The 26,432-nt window shown below is 40.1% G+C and overlaps 1 protein-coding gene, 1 long non-coding RNA gene and 1 pseudogene across 2 annotated transcripts; 2 read left to right on the forward strand and 1 right to left on the reverse strand.

The window, feature by feature from the left end:
- The first annotated feature begins 638 nt into the window (after nt 1-638).
- LOC148906273 (uncharacterized) lies at nt 639-1,559 on the forward strand. The gene has a single exon (XM_089037605.1). It carries the CDS (start codon nt 639-641, stop codon nt 1,557-1,559), a length of 921 nt encoding a protein of 306 aa, XP_088893731.1.
- A 589-nt stretch (nt 1,560-2,148) lies between these two features.
- On the forward strand, nt 2,149-3,441 carry LOC148906274 (uncharacterized; annotated as a pseudogene).
- LOC148906275 (uncharacterized) lies at nt 2,678-2,975 on the reverse strand. Its single transcript, XR_016121347.1, has 2 exons — nt 2,831-2,975; nt 2,678-2,722 (listed from the first exon to the last, which is right to left on the reverse strand). It is a non-coding gene; the product is annotated as an uncharacterized LOC148906275 (long non-coding RNA).
- Nucleotides 3,442-26,432: the final 22,991 nt, after the last annotated feature.

Below are 26,432 nucleotides of genomic sequence, written 5' to 3' on the forward strand. Positions count from 1 at the left end.
GGCTTTGTCCCTCTGTTTTATTTTGGGGATTTCGTTCCTCTTTTTATTATGAGGACTTCGTCCCTCTCTTTTATTTTGGGGATTTTGTTCCTCTTTTTATTATGAGGGCTTCGTCCCTCTCTTATATTTTGGGGATTTCGTTCCTCTTTTCATTATGAGGGCTTCGTCCCTCTTTTATTTTGGGGATTTCGTTCCTCTTTTTATTATGAGGGCTTCGTCCCTCTGTTTTATTTTGGAGATTTCGTTCCTCTTTTTATTATGAGGGCTTCGTCCCTCTCTTTTATTTTGGGGATTTCGTTCCTCTTTTTATTATGAGGGCTTCGTCCCTCTCTTTTATTTTGGGGATGTCGTTCCTCTTTTTATCATTAGGGCTTTGTCCCTCTGTTTTATTTTATTTTCTGGATATTTCCTTCCTTTTTCTTGTTACCTAGATGCCTTCAGGAAAGAGAACTGCATCCTCACAGGCTGTACGCAGCTCAAAACGTATTGCTGGTCGAGTAGTCCCCTCTTCTTCACAACCTCCACCAGTTCTGGCACCACGCCTACCACCTCCACCAGTATCGTCTAATCTCTCCTCAGAGTACATAGGTTAGATTGTGGCACAAGTCACTGAGGAAATTACTTCTCGCCTGGCCCCTATGCTCCAAAATTTAACAAGGCCTCAAACAGCCCCACTCCCGACTCCTGTGCCATCAGCGTCATCTGCACCTGGTGCATCTGTTCCAGTGGTTAGTGGTGTAACCCAGCATCCTCCCAACACCTCACTTTTTGAAGTTGCTGCCACTGCCGCCAGTGATGTGCCATCTTCAGTGCATGTTGCCCACAGCCAAATCACAGGTGAGCTACCTATAGCTACTCAAAATCCTGGTTCGCTGCCTACTTCATTATTTCGTTCTGCTGACCTATCCATTGACGCCCGGGTATCAGATAAGCTAAAGTCCAAGATCTGGCTCAATGAATACCTTGATCTTGGTAGTCTTCTAGTTAACCCAGTGCTAGAGAACAAATTTAATATCACGATACAGAATCCCAATGATGGCCAATTGCCTTCATTGTGTCTCGAATCCTCTCTCAAACCGAAGCGCGTCAATACGATCGAGGCCTGGAATAGTGCATTTAGGGTTTTTGTGGGTATCTATACTCAGAAATTCCCTCTTGAAGCTCCAGCTTTAATGAAATATAGCGAGTTGATTCATGATTTGGCAGCGAGGGGTCAAAATTGGAAATATTACGATGAAAATTTTCGATTCTTGCGACAGCAAAGCCCAACTATGTATCCTTGGGGACATATGCATTGGGAATTGTGGCTTCGTGCTCAATCCACCCCTAATGTGAAGGAGAAGTCCCCACGTACATCCTTTTTGTCAATTCCCAAGGGTTTTTGCTACAAATTCCATAAGGGATTGGAATGCTCTGGCTGCTCTTTCAAGCATAGTTGTTTTAAGTGTGAGGGCAGCCATAGAGCCCTGAATTGCAATTTTCGTCCTCAAAGTGAGAAACGATTTACCAAATGCCAGCCCTTCGCTGCCAAGTCATCTTCCAACGCCAGTAAGAATTGATAAATTAATAAGCTTGCTTGACGGGTATACCACTTCACTTCTCTCTTACATTTATTCTGGCTTTACTGAAGGTTTCCGTCTTGGTTATGATGGTCCTAGGCTTTCATTTCAGGGTAATCATTTGATATCGGCTTTTCAAAATCCTGACATTGTTACTACCAAAATTGAAAAGGAACTGGCAGCTGATAGGCTTGCAGGCCCCTTTAGTTCCCCTTCATTTGAGCATTTTCAGGTTTCACCCCTTGGAGTGGTACCTAAGAAATCTCCCGGGGAATTCAGATTGATCCACCACTTATCCTTTCCTAGGGGATCATCCATTAATGACGGCATTTCTCCGGAAAATTCTTCTGTTCAATATGCATCCATTCAGGATGCCATACAATATATCAAATCAGTTGGCCCCAACTGCTTTTTGGCCAAGACTGACATTAAGAATGCTTTTCGGATTATTCCAGTCAATCCCCTCGATTATCCTCTTTTAGGAATGCGGTGGAACGATGCCTATTACTTTGATAAATGCATGCCTATGGGTTGTTCCAGTTCCTGTAAAGTCTTTGAAACCTTCAGCACTGCCATTGAATGGATTGCCCGTCGCAAGCTTCACATTCCTAACATATTGCATTTACTTGATGATTTTCTTATTGTTGCTCCTACGGAATCCCTATGTCGGGCTCAATTAAACCTTTTTCTTGACCTGTGCCAATACCTTGGTATTCCTATGGCCCCAGAAAAAACTGTGGGACCATCTAGGGTTTTGTCTTTCGCTGGTATTGAACTTGATTCTTCCCTAATGGAAGCTCGCCTGCCTCAAGATAAGAAAGAGAAATGTCTAGCCCTTCTGGATGAATTCCTCAGACGGAAGAAAGTTACTCTTCGGGAAATTCAATCTTTAGTTGGCCATTTGAATTTTGCTTGCTCTATCATTGTTCCGGGTCGAGCTTTCCTGCGTCGTCTAATTGATTTAACCCTAGGTGTTCATTCTCCACATCATTTTATTAGACTTAATCAATCCGTTAAGGAAGATTTGAAAGTCTGGCATTCTTTTTTCATGTCATATAATTGTAAGTCTTTCTTTCTGGAGGACACTTGGGCCACTTCCACTATGAAGAAAGAGATGCTTCTCGATGTCTGATAGTATTTTATTCTACAACGATGATAGAGTCCTAAGATACAAATATATAAAATCTAAGCTAAATAATAGCACTTAAAGTAAATCATGTATAGATAAATGTGAAGTAAACGATTACACATATAATAAATGGAAAACTTACATAAATAAAGATATACTGGTGCTGAATAGTCTTGTATTATAGTTCTGTCCTAAAACGTAATCTTAACGTAAACAAGATGGCCGCTCCTACTGAGCCGGTCAGCGGTATCTAACTCGTGTCCAGGCCCTAGTGGCCAGTAGAGAACTCTTCACACTAAGCTTAGTTTGTATACTGATGCTGCTGGCTCTCTTGGCTTCGGTGCATTATTTGGCAACCACTGGTGCTATGGCCAATGGCCTGATAATTGGATAGGGAGAAATATTGCAATATTAGGATTTTATCCAATTGTACTAAGTCTACACCTCTGGGGTGCTAAGCTTCGCAATCAATGTGTTTTATTTTTTACGGATAGTGAGGCTCTAGTCCATGTCATAAACAAACAGTCCTGCAGAGACAAGTAGCTCATGTTTTTTGTTAGAAAGCTGGTTTCTATTTGCCTTCAGGAGAACATTATGTTTAAAGCGAAACATGTTCCTGGCATACACAACCCATTGGCTGATGCTTTATCTCGCTTGCAGGTTTCGGCTTTCAAGCAGATGGCCCCAGCTTCCATACACTCAGACCCCACAGCGATCCCTCCTCATCTTCTATCGCAGCATTGGGCAATATAGTCTCCACCCTTATCAAGTCAAGCCTTCAGCCATCTTCCATCCCTGTTTATAAGAGGGCATGGGGTCTGTTCCAACTCTTTTTAAGTACATATTTTCAGCGCGCTCTGATTTCTTTACCAATATCCCCTACCTTGCTAGCTCTTTTTATAGCTTTTCTTTTTGATAGGAGTTATGCACCCTCAACAGTGCATACCTATGTTTCTGCCATAGGGTATTCTCATAAGCTTTATCTCCTACCAGATCCATCTAAAGCATTTTTCGTTTTGCAAATGCTCAAAGGCTACAAGGTTGGATTTCGTTTAGATAGTCGACTCCCTATTACTTTGCCCATTTTACAAAAGTTACTCTGTCTCGAAATATCTAAGTACAAGACATCATATGAACGTGCTTTGTTCAGAGCAATGTGCTCCTTAGCCTTTTATGCCTTCCTGAGAGTTGGTGAAATGACATCAGTCACTAGTAGTTCAGGGATTCCTTTACAGCTACAGCAACTCACTCGGCTAGTCAACACTGGCAATTCGGTTCAGGCACTTAAAATCACTTTCAGGGACTATAAGCATAGCTATAACCAGCCTTCATTTTCACTTACTATTTCACGTCAGCAAATTTGTTGTCCAGTTGATATTATTTTGAATTATTTGGAATTTCGTGGTTCCAACCCTGGACCTCTTTTTATTACTGATTCTGGGACTCCTGTATCGCGAGACATGTTTTGCACTTTACTTTCATCCAACCTATCCCATTGTGGTTTAGATCCTACTCGGTATAAAGGGCATAGTTTCCGAATTGGTGCGGCGTCACATGCAGCCGAAAAAGGCCTGTCAGATGCTCAAATCCGCATCTAAGGGCGATGGAAGTCTAATGCCTTCTTGAAATACATTCGTGTTAACAGTATGCATAACTAAGTATATTGAATTTTTTTTACCCTGGTATCAGTTTGAGCAACAATAAGAAAATCTGAATGTTCTGCAGGGGCAGCATTCTATCTCTCTATATTTATTCTTATTCATGCAGCATTCTTTTGGGAATTGACCTGCAGGGGCAGCAGTTCCCAACTGCATTAATTCTTGTATATCACCGTATTCTTAGTATTCATGTAATATGCCCTTGGGAATTGACCTGCAGGGGCAGCATTTCCTAATGACATTAAACGTTTTATATATCCTGGCCTGATAGTTTAGGTTTATCAGATAAGGTGGTGTGACCCGCAAGGGCGGCAGATCGTCAATACAATTTTTCGCTACTCCCATTTTGTATTTTGTTGTGTTCTTTGCACTGCATTGCCTGGGGTGGGGCAGCATGATGGCATTTCCAATGCAATCATCCTTTTGGCGTTTTGATGCCCGCACCTTTACTGGGCAGAACACTCTGCATTGTAAAAATTATCATTAATTGTTTATGTCAATAAACGGCTGGGGTTTATTTCCCCAAGCCATTTTACGCCAGTAGAAGGTGTGTATGTTTTTTCCCTTGCCCAGCAAACGCAGCTCAGGCAATGCAGTGTCTTTTCGTATCCATTGATACTGAGATAAAGACATAAAGGAAATATTTGCTTGCAAATAGGGTTTTTATGTCTTATAGAAGTTTTTGATATTTCATGGCCACTAGTGTAATTAATTATATAACCCGTGACGGGGTAAAGGGATTGAGGAATAAGGCATACCCCCCTATAATGCGATGCGTTAGTCACGTGGTCTAACACTCGCGGGGGTCTTTAACCTTCTAGCTGTCACCGAGTGCATCTCATTTGATATCTTGCAGCTCATTAGATATTTGTATAAATGTATACTACAACCTTTCTGAAATCAAGTGTGTAAATAAAAAATTATTAGTGTGAGTGAAGACCAATTCTTGTCTGTGGCTCTGAACTGTTATTCTTTTTTCTTTCCCTCCTGCCTCCCCTTACCCCGTCCACGGTTTTCTTTGACTTGTAATGCTTTTGTAATTATTAGGGGCATTTTGATGCCCGCACCTTTACTGGGCAGAACACTCTGCATTGTAAAAATTATCATTAATTGTTTATGTCAATAAACGGCTGGGGTTTATTTCCCCAAGCCATTTTACGCCAGTAGAAGGTGTGTATGTTTTTTCCCTTGCCCAGCAAACGCAGCTCAGGCAATGCAGTGTCTTTTCGTATCCATTGATACTGAGATAAAGACATAAACACTCTTAAAAGTAACATAATTATGGGTTGTGCCTGAAGTACTAAAAGTGAGAAAGTGCAAGATTTTACCAATTTTCAGATTTGAATTAATCATAAGAGTCACCACAGAATCTGAAGATGCCTTCAACTTATTTCTATCAGATTCTACCTTCCAGAAGAATTCTTTCCCATTTCCAGCTGATCTTTTCATAGAAAAAATTATCCTTACTCCAAGACCTGTTGGATCAAAATCACACTGCTTTAAAAAATAACTTTCTTCAGCAGATGGCTTGTACATGTTGTCTTTAACATTTGGATACCCTTCATGGTGATCGGAGTTTTCAGTACTATGCAAGCACATTTGTCCAGAAAGTCTCATATACTGAACCCAATCTAGTGTCTGTTGAAGAAATTCCAAAAAAATTATATGCATCTTCAAACTCATTACAAAATATATTATGATATAGGAAATGGGTTACCCTATATGCTTCCATGACTTTGATATATGAACTTTTTTACTGGTATCTTGTTACTGGATGAGGAATTATACCTTTCAGCCCCACAGACCGGACAAGCGTTTAGCTTCGAATAGTCATAGCGAACAGTTCTATGATACAAAATACAATCACTACTACAAGCATGATAAACTTGTGTAGGCAGTAAAAAGTCTTTAATAAATGAATATGCCTCTTCATAGGATCCTGGTAGATTGTTCGGAACCGGCAAAATACTTCTGTTCAATGACAAAATTTTTGTCAGGGCTGTCTTACTTGTACCTGGATGTTCAGTCAGCCAGGAGAAATACCCAGCAAGAGCATGAGGAACAGTGTGCGAACTGCCATGATACAGGGGCAAAGAAGCTTTTTCCTTCAAATGTACATTCTCATTTTCATTCTCATAGTCATTATTTAAAACCTCGTCGTCGTCATCGTCGTCACTACTGACAACGCATGACTAACTTGAAGATGATAAGGATTGATCAGAGTCGTCAAAGATCAGCTGCTCATCATCAGGAGTAGTACTTGAACTTGAACTGGAAATGTCTTCTTCGATATTATTTCTCACAGCATCATTTACTAGATCTGACTGACGATCTACTTTGATGTTTCTCACAGCATCATTGGGTAGCTCTAGATCTTCTCGAAGATCTACTAACACACCTTTGCTCCCGCCGTTTATACTCTGGTCATCATCACTCGAACTAGAGCTGTTGGAACCATCTTCAAATTCTTGACGTCCAAAACTTTCTGATGTCGATTTATCACTTTCAAAGAATACTTCTTTTTACGCTTGCATACAGAGCAAGGACAAGGACGAACAGCTCTTTGCTTTTGAGATGCAGACGACTTTTTAAGCAAGTGTTGTAATGCAAACGGCATTTATTCGTTTGAATTTGAATGAAAATATCTGGTGTACACGGACTGAGAAAGACTTGTAACTAGCTTGTTCACGTGCACAAGAAGCCTGACCAGCGTGGTGTTCGCGTTATATAGTACCAAATAAGGATATAGTACCAAATAAGGATATAATTACAAAGTCCACAGTAATCTGATCTCACTGTACAAAAAAAAAAAAAAAAAAAGGCGCGCATTTTGTGGTACGATCTTTGGTCTCTACGGCTCTTATATATTTTTTTTCTGTTTTCTAACATGTCTTTAAGTAAGCTTTCTATCTACAACATGGACAAAGAACAACAACTCGTCGATCTGAGCGTGGCACGGTGATGGGTGAAGGTGTGGAAAGGTGTATGAAGATAAAGAGCTTAACTGTAAGTGGCTTAAGTAAAAATGCCGACATACATCTACCAGGTACGTACTCACTTGACAACCTCCCCGCAAGAAGCAATCAAATCCCAAGACCAGAAGTAGCACATGACTGGCCTCATTTAGAGCAATTAGCTGAACGGTTGATGCCTAACAGGGAAGACGTCGAAGTTGGAATCCTCATAGGTTCCAATTGCTCACGTGCCATAAAACCGCGTGACATCTACCAGGCAGAGAGGACGACCCATACGGCCAGAAGACAGCGCTAGGATGGGGAATCATAGGCATAATGGATCCCAGCCGACAGGAAAATGAAGAAGATTATCTATGCACGACCAATCGTGCAGTCACGCAATCAGACATCCGTGACAACAGATGTCACATCCCATTCCAAACAGAATCCAAAGAGCTTATCTCTCCTGCACAGATAAACCAGATGTTCATGACGGACTTTATAGAGAAGAGGAGTACGAATAAATCGTAAGAAAAATCCCTTTCCCGCGATGAAATGAACTTCATCAAAATCCTCGAGAGCGGTGTCAAGCACTTAGATAACGGTCGCTACGAATTACCTCTACCCTTGAAGACTGACCAGGTGTCGTTAACCAACAATCGACAGATGGCTTTGAGCCGTCTGAACAACTTCAAACGGCTAGTGTATAATGAAATCTTTGATTTAATTTCCCCGCACCTTACGCAATGGCAACACGGTTGTCTGTCAGGTAAATCTACAGTGTCACAGTTATCTCAAACTATCCATCAGTTCCACAAAGCTCTTGAGAAAAGGCAGCAAGTTGATGTCATTTATTTGGATTTTGCCAAGTCTTTTGACCGGGTTCCGCATGAACGGCTGTTGTTCAAGCTTGAATGCTTAGGCATCAGAGGTGCATTGTTTTCGTGGTTTAGATCCTATTTGACTGGCAGGAGACAGGATTGTATTAAATTAATGCTGGTTCAGATTTTCTTCCTACTACATCTGGGGTCCCCCAAAGTTCAATTTTGGGGCCTCTTCTCTTTGTAATTTTTATCAATGACCTGCCATGTGTAATCTCAAAAGATGCATCATTGCCCCTTTTTGCGGATGATTCCAAATGCTTTCGCTTAACCCTTGGTCAGCAGGATGCTGATAAACTACAGGACGGCTTAAATAAGTTATACAGGTGGTCTTGTAAGTGGGGAATGACTTTTAATGTCACTACCTGTAATGTCCTGAGGGTGGCTCGTATTAAGGTGGCTGGACCCCCACACGCTTGACTGCTACCTTCCACGTTTGGAACGCTGGTGCATAAACGTGTTTTATCCGATTGCAAATCTTTTTCGCACATAAGTCACATAAAGATTGAATTAATGTTTGATTGAGTTTTTAATGAGATCGGACGTCATAACACGTGATTATGATGAAATATTTGTTTTCGTTTAGAAAATAATTTTAGCCTTGCAGAGCGTTCAACACTAAAATGCTTCGTACCACATAATTATATACTAGATGCCTCCATCTGTAGGGATTTTTGAAAAAATCTATCTAGCTAATTATGAGATACTTGAGATTCTTTAAATATAGTGCATAATCTACTTCAAAACTAAACAATGGATTTCATACGGCCGAAATTAATATTTCAGAACTATATATTCACAAAAGTCATTGCTCATTTAGTTTTACTCTGTATCTAGTTTTAAAAGGAACATTTTGAAGGTAATCGACTTATGCGATTTTGTGAAAACGTATAATGCAGAAGACGGGGTAAACATTTGATGCGCACTTTTCATCGCAGTTTTCTAGTCAATCTTAATAGATCTTCCATTATTCTAAAATTCGCTGATCATTTCTCTCAAAACTACGCCAGGATACAAATTAGAACTTAAACTATTATTACACAAAATTGCGAGACTATTGAACTCATTTAAAGCGATCTAAAGCGAACGAGAAATACAGAAAACATTGACCGTTTTCCAACGATTTGGTGCTCTGGGAATTCTATTGTTTGCTAATGATTATAACATCAAATTTTTTCGCACCTTGCACGGTCTCATCTCGCTTAGCTGCTTTCCGATTTACTCCCGAAGTTTGGTAATACACTTTTTTTTTTAATTCAAACGTAGGACGTTTGTCATGATGTACTTTGTCAGTGTGAGTGAATAGAATCGGCGAACATGCCTCGAATTAAAACTTCAAGAAAGAAGCGAGCAAGACTTTTGAGTTTAAATAAAGAACCATACTTCGGGAGTAAATCGGAAAGCGGCCAAGCGAGATGAGGCCTTGCATGGTGCGAAAGAATTTGGTGTTATGGTCATTAGCAAACAATAGAATTCCCAGAGCATCAAATCGTTGGGAAACGATCAATGTTTTCTGTATTTCTCGTTCGCTTTAGATCGCTTTAAATGAGTTCAATAGTCTTGCAATTTTGTGTAATATTTAAGACCAGTATTCTGTAAGCATAGAGAATACCTTGGCAGGGCAACCTCACCAAATCTCATAATATTCCATGCACAAATACGCATTGAGGTACTATTCCAAAAAATGCTAATAGATTTTTGAATCTCAACATTCCTGATTTTTTTAGGGCCATCAACTCTTGAGATGGTTCATGACCCAAATTTCAAAATCAATTTAATGGATAAAACCAGGTCACCAAAACAACATTTTTAGTTTGATATTCAGACTTTTTCGGGTTTTCCATTGAAATACATCTTCGCTTGAACACAAAACAGCATTGTAGCAGAAATTAATAGCATTTTCTAATTTTGGGCTTCCTGTGTTAGGAGCCATGTTTTGCTCGGTTATTAAAAAGCTGAAATTGTTCAAATTCAAAGCGCTCTAGCTCCCTGGCCATACATCCAAATGAAATGATTTTAAGTTTGCAAACAAAGTAAGTACTCGATTTCCAAAATCCAGAAGGACAGCTCTGGCAAGGCAAATTTTGCCTAAAAATCCCATGTTGAATACACCATGATTGCGTGAAAATACAAAAACATACCCGCATTCGATATCAAAAGTATTTCTTAGTTAACAAAATATCAAAGCAAAACCAGTTGAAAAATGACAACAAATATCTATATTTTCAATTTGTGTATTGTTTATGTACATAAATGTCACAAATTTTGCAATTTGAGCCCATTTATAAGCACAATTTTGCAACTTTCTAGAATTTAGATCCAACAATTTCTTCTCACCTTCAGTCTCGCTTTTGTGTACAGCTAGAATATTTTTCAGCATTAAATAGTACTCAGTTGTCCATCTTCAGATTAGTTCTGGGAAATTATCGATCAAGAAATATTTAACTGGGCAGTAAACAGAGACAGTCGAACGATAATTTCACAGCTGATTGTTGAACGATTGGACACTAAGCGATGGGAAAGCTTATACCATTATCGTCACGGCATTCCAACTGATTATTAGCGAATATTCTGAATTCAAGGCTCTTTCTCCATTTTTTTTTGAGGAAATCTGTGGCTGATAGACCGCTAAATGTACAGTAAATAGCAATGAAAAGACAATTTCTGCAGACCGTGGCTGTTTACAATATCGTTATGCATGAATTCATGATGCATACCGCTGACGGCAAACTAAAGCGCGGGAATCAGGTGGAATCAGCTGTGTTTACCTTCTTTAAACTATGAGTAATAAGTGTGATTTTTCAAATCTTTTAAATAATTTCGATGCATGTAAAGAGGAAGAAAGTTTTATTAAGTTAAAAGAATGCGATCGTGATATATCAGGTTATTTGAAGTACCACAAGGTTAATTTAAACGAGAAACTGACTGAATGGCAGCTGATCCTGGCTCGAGCAGGTAACACAATCCATTATGTTGAAATAATGTCGTTTAGTGCATATCTATTGTATTTCGTGAACTGAGAGCTTAATCTTTTATTTTAACATTGCCTAATTTCTCTTCAATCTTTGAATCTTTAGGGGATGATTTGTGTGGTTTGTTTTCTTTCCAAATATTAGTTTTTGCAACACAGGAAACCCATGAATTGGAGACTCCAAACTAATTTGGAGACATGCGATATGACACTCTACGCCTTTCGTCTAGGCTTTTTAAACCTGTTTTTCATATATTTTTTAAAAGAATTCTTCTAATTTTACAATTGTTCAGTGGTAGCACATCATTTAACAAAGTCCAATGTTAGCATGTCTTAATGTCAAAGGTTTTACCAAACAATACGATATGGTATTTTTTAATTTATGCTATTATATTTCTAGGTATACTCGAAAATGTTGAAAAGTTTCATTCCTTCAGCATTTGCTCTTTTCATCGTGACGAATATGGGATGCGGTGGAAAACTGGAAAAATTAACTGCTGTGTGCCCAATGCCATTTCGACGCATCCAGCCAAAAGCAGGAAAGGCGATATAGGCTGCTCACATCAGTATGCAGTGAAAATCAAAATTCTGACCGGAGTCTGTATACCAGTTGGATTGCGTAAGGAGAATATCATTTATTAATACTTTTATGCGCAACCTAACGGGTGTGTTTGTTTCCCTTTTTTGATAGCAATTTGCAGACATTGCCGTGAGAAGCTCAATAGTATATCCATCATAAATATCGACCGTCCTGAAGAAACATTGGTGAAGCTCTGCGAAACCCAAGAAGGGAGCATTGAAATGTCTTTGAAAGGACAACAGCGTCTTCGCTCTACAAGAACAAAGATATATAGTGATCAGCAGGCATGCACAAAGTGACTTTATAAGATTATGATTTTAAAAGTTCATAAGTTAACCATTTTGTATGCTTTCATTAGAGCGTTGAAGAACCAGACTACGACACGGATTTGAAAATCAACCTAACAGCTCAAATGAGGCCGAGGGAAAGTTTAATTGCAGATGGCACGCGCGAACATGTCTTTGAATACAGAAGAGAATTATTGAACAATTTTCTTACATGTTGTGGTATTGATCCTTTACCAAAAGTCGATAAAATGAGTGAGCATTCAGAACGAACTAAAAGATTGTACATTAGCAAAGCATGTGACATCATCTCCGTGGTTATTAAACTGATTTATCCAACCAATCCAGGGGGGCTTTGGAAGTCTCTCAAAGAGAATACTTCTATAGACAGTGCACTTGGCATAATTCCTGCGGAGCACCAAATCTCTCCCGAGGAGTCAAAGTACCTCCAGTCATTGAGTGAAGCATATGAGAATGCAACTACATGGGCTACTAGAAGGCAGATCTTATCTGTTATGGCAGACCTTGCTCCCTACAAAATGTTGGTCAAATTCATTCCAGGTCTGACACAGTACCGAGTTACGGAAGCAAGGAAACATAAAACGTTATATGGTCGTGGTACTCCAATTCCCTTCAGTACTCAGAACAGACAGAGAGTTGACCCGTGCCAATTAGAAGACTTCATTAATTTCATAACAAGCTCCTTTGTAGTGCAAGATTTACCATTTGGCGAGAAAAACCTGAAACTTGAATCTGGAGAAGTCATTCGTATTCCAAACGTTATCAGAGTATCAATAATTGAGCGGATAATTGACCAGTACCTTAGTTATGCGAAGGAGACAGAAAAGACACCACTGAGTAGAAGCACTCTAAGGCGTGTACTATCAGTTTGCAGCGCGTCAACCAGAAAGAGTCTTCAGGGTCTGGACTACTTCTCAGCTGATGCTGGTAAGGCATTTGATGACCTCGCGCTTATTGTAAATACTCTAGAAGAATGTGGAATGGATTCCATCAAAGCTGAAGACATCAAAGCCAGACTTTTATCAGGAAAACAGTACTTGAAGAGTGACTACAAGGTAAGCACTCCTGAACCACCCAGGACATGGAAGTGGATAACGCATACACAATATACAACACGGTATTTTATGGTAATAATATTTTTTTGATAGGTGCACGTATCTGAGAATTCAACCATTTTAGACCATTGTATAAAGTATTCTCTCAGTAACAGCAGCAAGAAAGTTTTTCAAGCAACTTGTGATGATCATTTACACAACCAAACTCAGGACCGCTGTGAAGACCTCAAAGTCACTCTCGATGAAATCAAATCTGAAGTTGAGCACACTCGGTTTTCAAATGATGACGAGAAAGACAACGCCACGTATATAGTTCGTGAAGCCTGCAACAACATTGAAGCATATAAGAGACATCAATTAAGGACAATAAATCAGGACAAGGCTAAACATGATGTTATGGAACTACTCGATGAACACACCGTACTCATAGTTGATGACTTTGCGATGAAATTCCTCCCCCAGCATTTTCGCGAGTCACAAGGAAACTGGTTTGCCAAGCGAGGGATTTCTTGGCATCTTAGCCATGTAACAACAAAGAGAGCAGGTATTCTTCATACCCAGTGTTTTATTCACATTATCGAGAAGTGCAAACAGGAAAGTAGCGATGTAGTTTCGATGATGGAGAATGTAATGGCTCAACTCAAAGCAGAAAACCCAGGCATTACGAAAGCGTACTATCGTTCTGATAACGCTGCTTGTTATCATTCGATAAACACTATTGTGTCTTGTCAAGAAATCAGCAAGCGTACTGGCATTCAAATTGAGCGTTATGACTTCTGCGATCCACAAGGCGGTAAGGGTCCTTGTGACCGCTTTGCCGCCACAGTGAAAAACCATGTTAGAATCTATATGAATGAAGGCCATGACATTGTTACTGCAAAGGATTTTAAAGAAGCAATGGAGTCACATAACGGGATTCCTGGCGCAAGAGTAACACTTGTACAAGAAGACATCGTCAATAGTGAAAATGATACGCCTGAACAAAAGTGGGAAGGAATAAGTAGCCTGAACAATTTCCAGTTTGATGAAAAGGGTGTTAAAGCTTGGCAAGCATATTCAATAGGCGAGGGACAATTTTCACCTTGGTCAAAGTTTGAAGGTAAATGAAAATTGAGATAATATTTATCAGTATTCTGTCTTTTTCTGTAGATATTCCAAAAAAAGTCTGATAAAACTGGGCAGTATTCTTCTTAACCGATCAAGCTGAGCATCTCGTGATACTCATCTTCTTTTTGTAGGTTCTGGAGGAACAACTCGTACTGAATGGCTATCTAATACATTCTCTGGAGATGGGTTTAAAGAAGTCCAGGTGATAAAAGAACCAAAGAAAGTAGTCAAAGCATGTGATGAAGACGAAGGCTCAGAGACTGCAGCAAGTGAAGTTTCAAGTGATTCGGTTCACATTTTTACTTGCCCAAACGAAGGCTGTGTGAAAGTGTACCAAAGTTATGGAAAACTGGCCTGGCACATAGAACATGGGAAGTGTGAATACAAGACTGAAAGGGAGTCTCTTCTAAACAAAACAAAAGTCATGTATGCTGAAAAGTTACTAGTCGACCATAATGTGAATTCGCAAGGTAATGTAAAATCAGGGGTCCATGAGAGCGTTCCATCTACTGACCCACTTCTTCGGGGCTGGGCTCTTCGTCTAACGAGAAAGAAGTCGAGGTTTACAGCAAAACAAAAGGAATACCTCGATGAAAAGTTTGAATCAGGAGCGAAAACCGGGAAGAAGTATAATCCTTTGCAAGTATCTCTGGAAATGAGGACAGCAAGAGTTGGATTTAAAATACAAAACAGCAAATGAAAAAAGGGAGGACAGAAGGAATCACTATCGCACTGCTAAGCGTCAGTACAAACGCTGTATTGAATGTGTGTTGTGGTTTATTGTCTGCAGCAAAACGCTAATGAAAGTTTGAAAACGTTAATGAACCCACGCAAGCATATTCATGATTGTCAAATTCAATGCTAATTTTCTTAATGCACGTTCGCCTTATTGTATGCCTGTTCGCTGTAATGACAATGCTTCTTCGCTTCGATGAATATTCCTTTGCGGTTAATGAACAGCAAAAGGTGTAATACGAAAGACGACTTCGACTACGACTTCGATAGAGTCAACTGAGTCAAGTATAGAGTATAATTGAAGGAAGATCTATTTGAAAACGCTTTCTCTGTTTTCAATTTCAAAGGCGGGCTGTGTGTTTTATTCCAGGAATCATTCGACCTACGAGCTCAAAACTTAATATACAAGATAATCGGCTGTTTATGATACAATCGGGACGATCAACATAAAGCGTTGCGTTATGCGTGTTGATTTACATTACTACTTATCTTGACCTTCAAGGGTCACGGCTGCTACATTTGTTTCGAATGAAACTATTTATTTACACTGTGAACTAAGCAAATATTATATAGAAATACGTTTTGAAATGCTATTTATTTTGTCTTTATCCAGGTCGGCAAATTAATGATTATTTATAGGAGCGAATTCTCGTTAGACCTTCGCACATTTCAACATACAATCTGAGCATTGCTTTGGCTGTTTGTAATCTTGTAATGCGTGGCGATCAATCTACTTTTTATTCAGAATGGCTTATTTAAATGGCAAAACGGGCCGAAACTTCCTTCAAAACTCCATTGGAATTGGCCTTTTTTTCGTCTTTTGCTGTTTTTCTACGACCTACTTACATCTACATTTATTATTTTCTTAAGAAGTCACTTAGTAAATACACTGTTGATCAGTAATATTAAAACTTCGCTCGATTTTATTGCTGAATACCGCCGTGACTTTGAGCGGTCTCTATAGAGAATAAAGTCCTCCAGAGCTTGAAATCAGACTCTCTTCTTGAGTTCTAATTTCTTTTTTCGATAACCTGCTCGATCTACGAGTCTTCTGAAATCGAAATGTTGACGTTGTACCTAATAAGCGTTTTTGTTTACTTTTTAAAATACATAAAAATTCAGGCGTTAATTGTAAAATTTTACTTCAACTTGCATCTTTCCTTGATTCTTTTAATAATATGAATAATTCGAAGATAAAACTATGTGCGAGTGTGCGCATGCACAGTGGGCCCCCACGGCGTCTACAAGTGATAGAAATGTATCCCACATGGAACATCAGCATTTCGTTTCCTCATATAAATAACCAAGTAATCTATATGGTATAAGAGCTTTGTGCTTGTTAGCGTCGTGTAACAGTCGTAATAAGATGACGTAAGACGATCGACAAACGTTTAATTATCGCTCCGCTAACATCTCAGTGAGTGAGTGAGTGACACATTTGCATATTCAGACCCCTCACAATAGAGCTTTTCCGCACAAGACAAATCAATAGCTTTACACATGTAAATTTTCGTTTTGTACCTTACGTATGTTAATTTCGTTGGCACCTATAAGTGAACAGAAAAGAGTCGATTGTTTGAAGTGTGGCCAATTGTCAAATCCTTTCTACAGATAATGAAATTTATTTTTATAGCCCAAATAAATTTTAATAACAATAATGTAATAATAATAATAAGTTTGTAAATCATTTAAAAAATAATAATAATAATAAAAGAATCCTTTCTACATGGTCAAAGCTAGATAATTTCTTAAAACAGACTGAAAATAAAGACAAAATTGAACAAGAAAAATGACAAACTTTATTAGATCACGGTTTTGTACATTTACTCGTCAAGTTTCTTTTCTAAGGTTTTTAATACAGATGAAGCTTCGCACATTCTTGTGTGGGCATTTCGTGCGTCCAGACTTGCTTCGCGGAGAGTCTTCTTCTTTTTTGCTGGGGAACACCTTCTTCTTCAATAGAATCCTCATCCGAGTCAACGAAAGCGTTGAGTTTTGTCTTTCTCCTCTCCTCGTGCGTTTGCTTTTTTGCGTACCGCATGTGTTTGTCTACAAAGGCTTGTCGACTTTCCTGGCATCTTTGCAGTTTTGTCGCTCATTTCAGAAAGCTTTCTCCCGTCTTGTTCACACTCTAGCACGCCGTCGTCAGAATTTTTATAATCCTTCATTTGCTTGCGCTATTTGTTTTCGGCTTTACTGTTTTGATACAGCGCAGTCTTTTTTTTCGACTCTTCTCTGACAATGCGTTGAATTCGTCTCACAACTTTGCTTTCACCTTCTTGGAGGTAGAACTGTTGAAGGCGCGAATTCATGCTACAGCCGTACATCTTTTTCTTTGCAGCGATCATGACTGCTTTCCAACCTTCGTGACTACTATCCATGTAGGCGCCCATTACAATTTCTATTTTTCTCTCTCCAACTCTAAGCTTCATACGTTCTTGTTTTGCTTTTCCTTCTTCTTGTTTAGCGTTGCCTCAAACATCATCGAAAGGTCTCCAAATAGACATGGCTGGTGATAGAGCAATCAAATAAGCCGTCCGATTGTACGAATGTTTATACTCAAGTTCCGCACTGCAATTAAAACGTATTTCTACATGCATTGATATATATACCCATGCCTGCAAGGATCACGGCATGTAAAAAAGGTGCTAAGACGTACCGTTAACATTTTGCCTAATTTATAGGTGCTAGTGCTTTTGTAAAAATCGTGAATATGCACAGTGCCAAAGATATTTGTGAATATTGTTTGTCTTTTATAGAGTAGCTGCATCAATAATAGGCCACAAAAATGGTTCGAGGTAACCTTCAACGTTTACGTTTATATTTTTTCGTTATATCCACTTTTCAACCATTCCTATATTTTCTATCATCACTTGTGCCACCAACGGATCCATTAATGCAAGAGCAAAAACGTGCTTTACTCAGCCTGGTTATGGTATTAACACAATTTTGTGCTGGACTTTCTTCTCTTCTTTATCCACCAAAATGAATCGCTGCAAAACAGACTTCTGCCAACCTTCAGTGGACACAATTTTGATGGAAGTGACGTGTTCTCTTTGATTCGGTGTCAGCAATATCTATTCTGGCTGAACACGGTGAGACTCCACAAACATTAAAATTGAACACGTATTCAAGCACCTTAAAGATTTAAGGCGTGTAAGGGGGATATGGTGTCATCCGAGGTGGTTGCTACCATGTGTGGTCGAGCTGTGCACCTTCCTTACACAAAGACGTCTTTCACTATTTAGAGATATATCGTAAAACATATTTTTGCAATTTAAAACTATGCTGTTACGTTTAGGTTTGGCAACAATACTGAAAAGGTCATGATCCTTGTTATTTTATTTGTTTAGTTCATTTCAATGCGCGGAAATATGTTATTAAACTTGATGCTCGACTTTTTCATGTGTAAGTACTACATTTAAATGTGTAAGTTCAATTGTTATTCTGTTCACATATATAGGTGTAAACGAAATTAACATACGTAAGGTATAAAACGAAAATTTACATGTGTAAAGCTATTGATTTGTCTTGTGCGGAAAAGCTCTAAATAACTCGTATCCACGAGTTAAAAAGGATCACACAGGGAAATTTGACACAATGGTTTGGGGCAAAGAAAATTTAAAAGAGTGAGATTGAAGACCTACCAGACGGCCATATAATTAATTACAGTGAATTAGCAAGAAGATTCAACGTTTGTGACAGTTCTGGCAAGACAGCCTTAAATGGAGGCCAAATCGTGAAAGAATATTTAACTTCAGAAGGTGTGGACCTCTCTCGTTTCAAGATGTGTGTAAACAAAGATGACAAGAATCAAGTTATTAGGAGGAGAAAGAGAAAAGGCAAAGGTGGTGAAATAAGTGTTCCCACAGAGATTACAAGAAAAAATAAATATAAGAGAAGCTAAGGGATAAAATAGAGTCTGGAGAATACACTGTTGGTGAATTGATAGTCCCCTGCAAGGTATAAGTTCTATTTAACACTTAAGTGACATTACATTACATTACATTATAAGTTATTACTATAGTCTACTCAATCATGCAATCTAAAGATACAATGTAAATATTATTTATACTCTGATAGTGACATTGACTGTGATCTACTTGACAGGTGGATCTAATGATTACCTTAAGTTCATAGGCAATCATTATGTTTACTGTACTGAGCAAAGTTTAAAATAGTCATTCATTTATATGTCCAAATTTACAGGATTTAAAATTACTAAAATTCAAAAATAAAAATAAAATTATGAAACAAATTAATGCAATTCTTCTCTTTCAGTATGAAAAGCTAGTTCTCAACAAAGACCTCAAAATCGAGAAAAAAGAATTCACAACAGAAGGACGAAAGATACCATTGGCAGAGATAAGAAAGAAAATGCTTCAAAAACAAGAACCATATTTAAGAAAATTAACTGACCAGCAGTATGAAGCCTTCACAGAAGACCAGCTTAGGAGACGACTTAAAGAACTTCATGAATTGAATGACGAGGAAGATTTGAGTATGAATGAAATGAGAAGCAAATTGAAGGAAACGGAAAGAAATAGATGTTTGCTTGTTTGGAAGGACAATTCCACAGTAGCTAACCATGGCTATTTAGTTTGTATGATAACCTGTCTCTATGACCCAGCTGTATTCTACACAGGCAAGGAGTACAAAATCTTAACCGGTCAAAATGTCAACATCCAAAAATTCGTTGAAAAGCCAGAACTGCATTTCATTGCACGAAGCGGTAGTTCAGACGAAGAACAGATATTATACAAAGACACAAGACTTCAGTGCATCCAAGAACTTGATATAATTATTTCAATAAACTCTGTTCCATACAAAGATGAGATTTTGCCATGGAGATAGTCCACAAAGAGCCTGTGAGGCAGGTCAACAAAGGGGTGGTCATTATTTCTGGTCCACATGTGGTATTCATGCAGTCATGGTACAAGATATAGATCATGCCCTCAGCTGAATAGCAAGGTTGAATCACTACAATTAAAGAAGGATGTCATTATGCAGGGAGCTGTTGGAAGGCGAAAGTCCTTACTCTTCAAGGTGAAACCCCTCAAAGATCTCAGCTAAGCAGAAATTGAAGAGGAATTAGGTTCACGAGGTAACTTTGAAGACGGGAACAAAAAAGATCTGCAAGAAATGCTAGATGAAGCATTGCGTGGCCAGCAAAGAGTTCCTGCGCTGGTGTTCAAGACACCAGAATCCTCCTTTGATTCCCTGTGCCTTGGTTAATTTGAAATTTTACGATGTGAACCACCGCATGATATTGGCCACCACATAGAAAATATCCTGACAGAATTACCTTGCCATTTATCAGAGCTGAGTCCCAAGTAATCAATGAGTGTGTAGAGTTAACCCTTGGAAACAAGGACAGTAATAGAACGATAGACTATAGGATTGCTCTAGTAAAGACAGCTGCTATGGCTCATCAATCTAACATCATGTCAACAAAAGCAGTAGCCTTGATTGACACTTTGGTACAAATGCAAGAAATATTATATTCTTCAGAAGATAAACGTTCTCCAGCTCTCATTCTTCGCTACCTTAACCAGGCCTGGTACCACTGTATTCTGCTAAAGAGAATAATCAAGAAGCCAAAAAAGCTTACAATGCGCAAGCTGTTCGGCGTGTACTACCATAATTTGTCTGCACATGCTGGTCTTATGCTGCGCCTTATCTCTGGTCTAGCAAGTAATGCTGAGGATTAAGAAAGGACATTCAACCCAATAAAGCGCATTAACAAGAAGACCAGCAACTACCACCCTGGACAAATTATTCCTAATTTGCTGATCCGTTTGCAAGCTGAAAAGGAGCTTGAGCTACATGATGATGATGTTGCCAGACAGCAATCCCAAATAAGTAAGCTCACCAAATCCTTACCACCAGCATCCAACACATGTTTTCCCAAAGCCATCATCATCAAGCACAACAGAGAATGGCAAGCACATCTTCAGCAAATTAGTGATTTTTTGCTCGAAGAAGAGGGTGTATGGTGGAGGCAGAATGAGGATTACCTCGAGTTCTATGATGTTACCAATCACCCTTCCCCAATAGAAGCTGGTCCTCAACTTCATCACTTTCGCTCAAGCTCTCTTGAAAATGAGGCCTCTTTGCTTGAGGGTTGTTGGAAAGAATGCATCAGAAGGAATACTGTGATACTAACCAACATCATTCGTATTGATGAACAACAACTAAACTCAACACCAACTTACTTAACCTTGATATTGATAAAGAAATTGAATCTCTGCCACCTACTAACATTTCAGACAATACTAACAACAGCTTTATAGATACACACAACAATAGCAAGAACCAGGAAACACAAGAGTGCATATCTGCACAGCCAACACAAGATGAAGTAGAGGTCATTGAAGAAGAAGTTGTCCTAGATATCTATCCCAAACACGATGAAATCATTAGCTTTGAAGACAACATTTCACTATCACCACCGAATGAAAACAGTGAATGCCCAAGCAACTCTGTTTCAAAGCAGGCAAAACACACCTTTACACATCACACAACTCAATCAACAGGCAGTAAACTAAATGAACAAGAAGTGATAGATCATATACAATGTAATATTGCAATACTGAAGACAACCCTTGGAAAAGCACTTAAAGTTGTAATTGGTCACAATAAAGAAGTACGAAGTTTAGACAACCAACATTACAAGCTGAAACAAATGACCAAACAAAACAAACACGAAAGAGACACACATTTGGAAGAGAGACATAAAGCAGATCTCGCAAACATGCAAGTTAAGGTTTTAAAAGAAAAGTCGAAAGCAGAAAAAAAAGCTAAAAGCTTGGGAGAAAGAATATGTCATGAATCATGATCTCATAGCTCCAATACTCAAGGACATGAAAAGAGACAGTGGAAGCTCTTTCTTTTTAAAGCTGTAACTGCTTTGGGGTCCCTGTGGTAGTTTGGGTTCCCTGTGGTCTGTGGAGCGCATGCGCGGAGCCATTCTCTGGCACGGCGGCCACGGGGCCACTGAGTTTTAAGGTTCACTGGATGTGGAAGGAAAGGGTTTGGAAAGGGATGCTGAAGAGCTTGGAGTTGGTGCGAGGAGGAAAACTTCGACGAAAAAAGGTAAACAATATGAATTAGAGAACTTGAAGGAGAATAGAACATCGGCTTTACGGCAAGTGACAAGACAGATAAATAAAATTAGACCACTGCTTCATGACTTTAATAATTTTAAGTTTGTGTCAAGCGAGACAGAAGTTTTGAACGGTTTGATTTCTAAATTACAAGATGCTCATGACAATTATCTGAATTCCTTGGAAAACGACGAAGAGGTCGAGGATGCTGTTACATGGTTTGACACTCACGATGGAGCTATCTTTAAGTTTAAACAAACAGTATGTGAATACATGTCAAAGGCTAACGGTGTGTTATTTGAAATTAATTCCACTTCTTCAAGGGGGTCTCGTCATTCCTCGAGAAAATCTAGGCGTTCTAAGCATTCCGTTTCCTCATTAATGTCTTCGAAATCAAGGTTAATAGAATAGTTGCAAGCTCACCTGCACCCATAACCCCCAAGAATGTGCCATTAGGGGTAAGCCAGACAACAGTTAAGGGCGTGTTGTCAGGTTCAAACATAATGTCAAGTCCACGTGCACCCATAACCCCCAAAAGTGTACCATTAGGGGTAAGCCAGGCAACAGTTGGGAGTGTGTCTCCAAGTACCACCGTAGTGTCAAGTTTACCTGCTTCTATGAGCTCTACGGGCTTACAGTTAGGGGTGGGCCAGGGAACGTTGGAAGCCGCGCAAGCTCATAATTTGCGCATAGGCCGCCCCTCCACACTAGCCCTGCACAAGGTATAGCATATCAAGCGTCTCTTCAAGGTATCCCTCCAGTATTAGGAGGTCAAGGGTTTGACAACTTTGGTCAGCCCTTACAGCATCGTCCCTTTGATATAATGGGAGCAAGTATGACACCAAGCGCATATCCACCGTATATGCAGAACAACACATATCAAGAAATAGTCGACATACAAAAAAAAACAAGCAGAATTGTCCGAAACTATCGCCGCCCAGCAGGCAAGGAGCATGTTGCCAACGCACAAGTCTCCCACGTTTTCCGGTGACGCAATGGAATTTCCATCGTTCTTAACCGCCTTTGAATCATTAATTGAGTCAAAGGTGGAAGACTCTGTTGAAAGACTTTACTTCCTGGGTCAATACATCACCGGAAGGGCCAAGGAAGTAATAGGAGGTTGCCTGCAGAGGAAAACCGACGATGCCTACGATGAAGCTAAGAATCTCTTACAGCGACATTTTGGTGATCCCTTCAAAATTACTAGCGCGCACATTAACAGGCTGTCATCCTGGCCGCAGATCAAGCCGAACGAAGGCCTCGCCCTTCAAGATTTTGCGCTTGCCCTAGAACAAGCGAAATCGGCCATGAAGGGAATGTCGCACATGGACGATCTCAACACTGCGCAAGTACTACGCCAATTGTGGGAAAAGCTACCGCGTCATCTGCGCAGCAAGTGGGCCGAAAGGAACAGTAAAACTAGAAGTATGAAGGGAAGAATGGCCGACTTTAAAGAATTTTCTCAATTTGTGCGCGAGCAAGCAGAGTTAGCCACTGACCCAGTGTTCTCAGAGGAAGGTGTAACCAACCTGTCTCTTGAAGAGAAAGACAAACCTTCTCGCCCGACGTTCGGAAGAAGACCTCCTAAGAGAGTAAAGGGTTCACGTTTTGCGACGGATCTGACGGAGAGAAAGAAGTACGTTTCTTGCGCCCTTTGCGACAAGCATCATGACTGGAACGACTGTGAACAATTCTTGAAAAAACTTCTTAGCGATCGACGTGACTTTGTGAAGGAAAAGAAACTGTGTTATGGTTGCTTTAGCAACCAACATGTCGCAAAGAATTGTAAAGATAGAATGTCATGTAAAACGTGTAGCAAGAAGCACCCAACATCTATGCATGATGATGAGTGGACAAGTAAGACAAAGAACCAAAGCGAAAAGAGCCAACCTAAAGAAACCCCTCGAGTTAGTAACAAACGTACGGATGTCTGTAGCGTCACGGAAGCTGGAGATATACCCGTGATACCGGTATGGCTGTCTCATGAGAACAATCCGTCAAACAGAGTAAAGGTCTATGCACTGCTGGACAATGCCAGCGGTGGAACGTTTGTAAAGGATGAGCTGGCACAGAAGCTGGGCATAGAAGAAAGCGAGACTGAACCTTACACTGACAACAATACAAGGAACGGAAACCGCGTCATCGAAGGCGATTAACGGATTAATTGTGACTAACCTCACGGATGAAGACGTAAGCTTAGAATTACCTAGAACTTTCACTATGCAGGTCATTCCAGCAGACCGCAGTGAAATACCAAGACCTGATGTAGTAGGCAAGATCGATCATCTAAGAGAAGTGAGCAAGGAGATTCCACTCTACATGGAAGAAGTGGAGGTAGGACTCTTAATTGGTTTGAACTGTCCAAGTGCGCTACGACCAAGAGACGTTTACGGAAAGGAGACCGAACCATAAGCTGTACGCTCACTACTGTGATGGTACATCAACGGGCCTATCAACTCTTCGGAGTGCAACAGTCTTCACTGTAACATAATTCTACTGGACAAGCAGATGGCATCTACGACCGCCAGAAGTTACGTTGTGGCACAGAGGACAGTAAAGGAACGGATAACGCCACAATCGGTAGAATGAATGTTTGAGTTGGACTTCTCTGAAACAGAGAAAGGAACTGCTATGTCACGCGAAGATAGGAAGTTTTATCAAACAGATGAAGACGGGATTGTTCATCTTGAAGACTCGCACTACGAGATGCCTCTTCCGCTGAAGGATCGGAACATTAAGCTACCAAAAAAGCGTTTAGAGAGTCTAAAGAAGCGACTAAAGTCAGATAACAAGTTTCACACGGATTACTGCAGCTTTATGTCCGAGATCATCTTGAAACCAAAGATGGAAAATTCTGGTACATGCCACACCATGGTGTGTACCATGCTCAAAAACCAACGAAGGTGCGTATCGTGTTTGATTGTTCGGCTAGATACGAAGGACAATCTCTAAATGACAATCTCCTTCAAGGACCGGATCTGACCAGCAAGTTAATTGGCGTCTTGACCAGATTCCGACAAGAGAGATTCGCGTTTATGGATGTTCTTCCAAGTGAAGGTGAGAAGAGAAGACCAAAGCTTCCTCAGATTCCTATGATGGTCCGACGGAGACATCCGGAAAAAGAAGCAGAAGAGTACTGTATGACAGTACACTTTTTCGGCGCGGGATCGTCACCTGTGCTAATTATGCCCTTAGACGCACGGCACACTACAACGAGTGTGAGTTCAGTGCTGAAGTTGCCAACACTCTAAGAAAGAACTTCTACGTTGATGACGTTCTTAAATCAGCACACACGGAAGACGAAGCTATTGAACTAGCGAAGAACGTTAAGGAGGTCTGCGCAAGAGGCGGATTCAATCTGACCAAGTTCGTCGGTAACACGGAACGCATCATTGACTCGATCCCGCAAGGAGATAGAGCTGAAAACTTAAAGAACCTCGCTTTGGGTCAAGACAAGTTGCCAATTGAGAGGGCATTAGGAGTCCATTGGTGCATCGAGTCTGTTTTAAATTCCGAATTCAGCTGAAGGACAACCCCTGTACACGGAGAGGGATCCTCTCCACGATCAGCTCTGTTTACGATCCCTTGGGTCTCATCGCGCCTCTAGTGCTGGTCGGGAAAAGAATCTTACAAGACATCTGTCATACTAGTGACTGGGACGAACCAGTTGACGACGCCACAAGAAGCAGATGGGAGAAATGGCGGAGTGGGCTTCATCCGCTCGAGCACCTAGACGTACCAAGGAGCTTCAAGCCAGAAGGATTTGGGAACATCGCTTCATCTCAACTTCATAATATGTCCGATGCCTCGATGAACGGATACGGACAGTGCTCGTACCTACGTCTAAAGGATGAAAATGGTAAAGTACACGTTTCTTTTGTCATGGGAAAGGCCCGAGTAACACCAACAAAGTCTGTGAGCATGCCGAGACTGGAGCTAGCTGCAGCTACCGTATCCGTAAAGATTGCTGATGCCATAAAGGAAGAACTTGAGTACGCAGAAATTGAAGATCATTATTGGACGGACAGCAAGGTTGTCCTCGGGTACAACGAATCCAGAAGATTTCATACTTATGTAGCGAATCGGGTACAAGTAATTCCAGATCACACCGATCTCTCACAATGGCGCTACGTCGAAACAACATCAAACCCAGCAGACGAAGGTTCAAGAGGAATGTCAGCGAAAGGATTCATAGAGAAATCGAGGTGGATCAAGGGACCTGAATTCCTGAACGAGAAGGAAGATAAGTGGCTGAAAGAGGAAACGTTCGAGGACGGTGTAGATCCAGACTCGCCAGAAGTAAAGAACATCAGGGTGAACGCAAGCACAGTCAAGGAAGAACCTAGCAGTATACTCAGCAGATTAGAAAGATCCTCAAGTTGGCACGAGGTG

The sequence above is a fragment of the Actinia tenebrosa genome, unplaced genomic scaffold (genome assembly GCF_029948245.1).
Source record: "Actinia tenebrosa isolate PJP-AT-01 unplaced genomic scaffold, QUT_ActTen_1.0 PGA_scaffold5__44_contigs__length_20552954, whole genome shotgun sequence".
Taxonomy (NCBI): Eukaryota; Metazoa; Cnidaria; class Anthozoa; order Actiniaria; family Actiniidae; genus Actinia; species Actinia tenebrosa.

What these genes read in the sequence shown, in the direction of transcription:
- LOC148906273 (XM_089037605.1), top strand. Translation starts at nt 639, where the DNA reads ATGCTCCAAAATTTAACAAGGCCTCAAACAGCCCCACTCCCGACTCCT.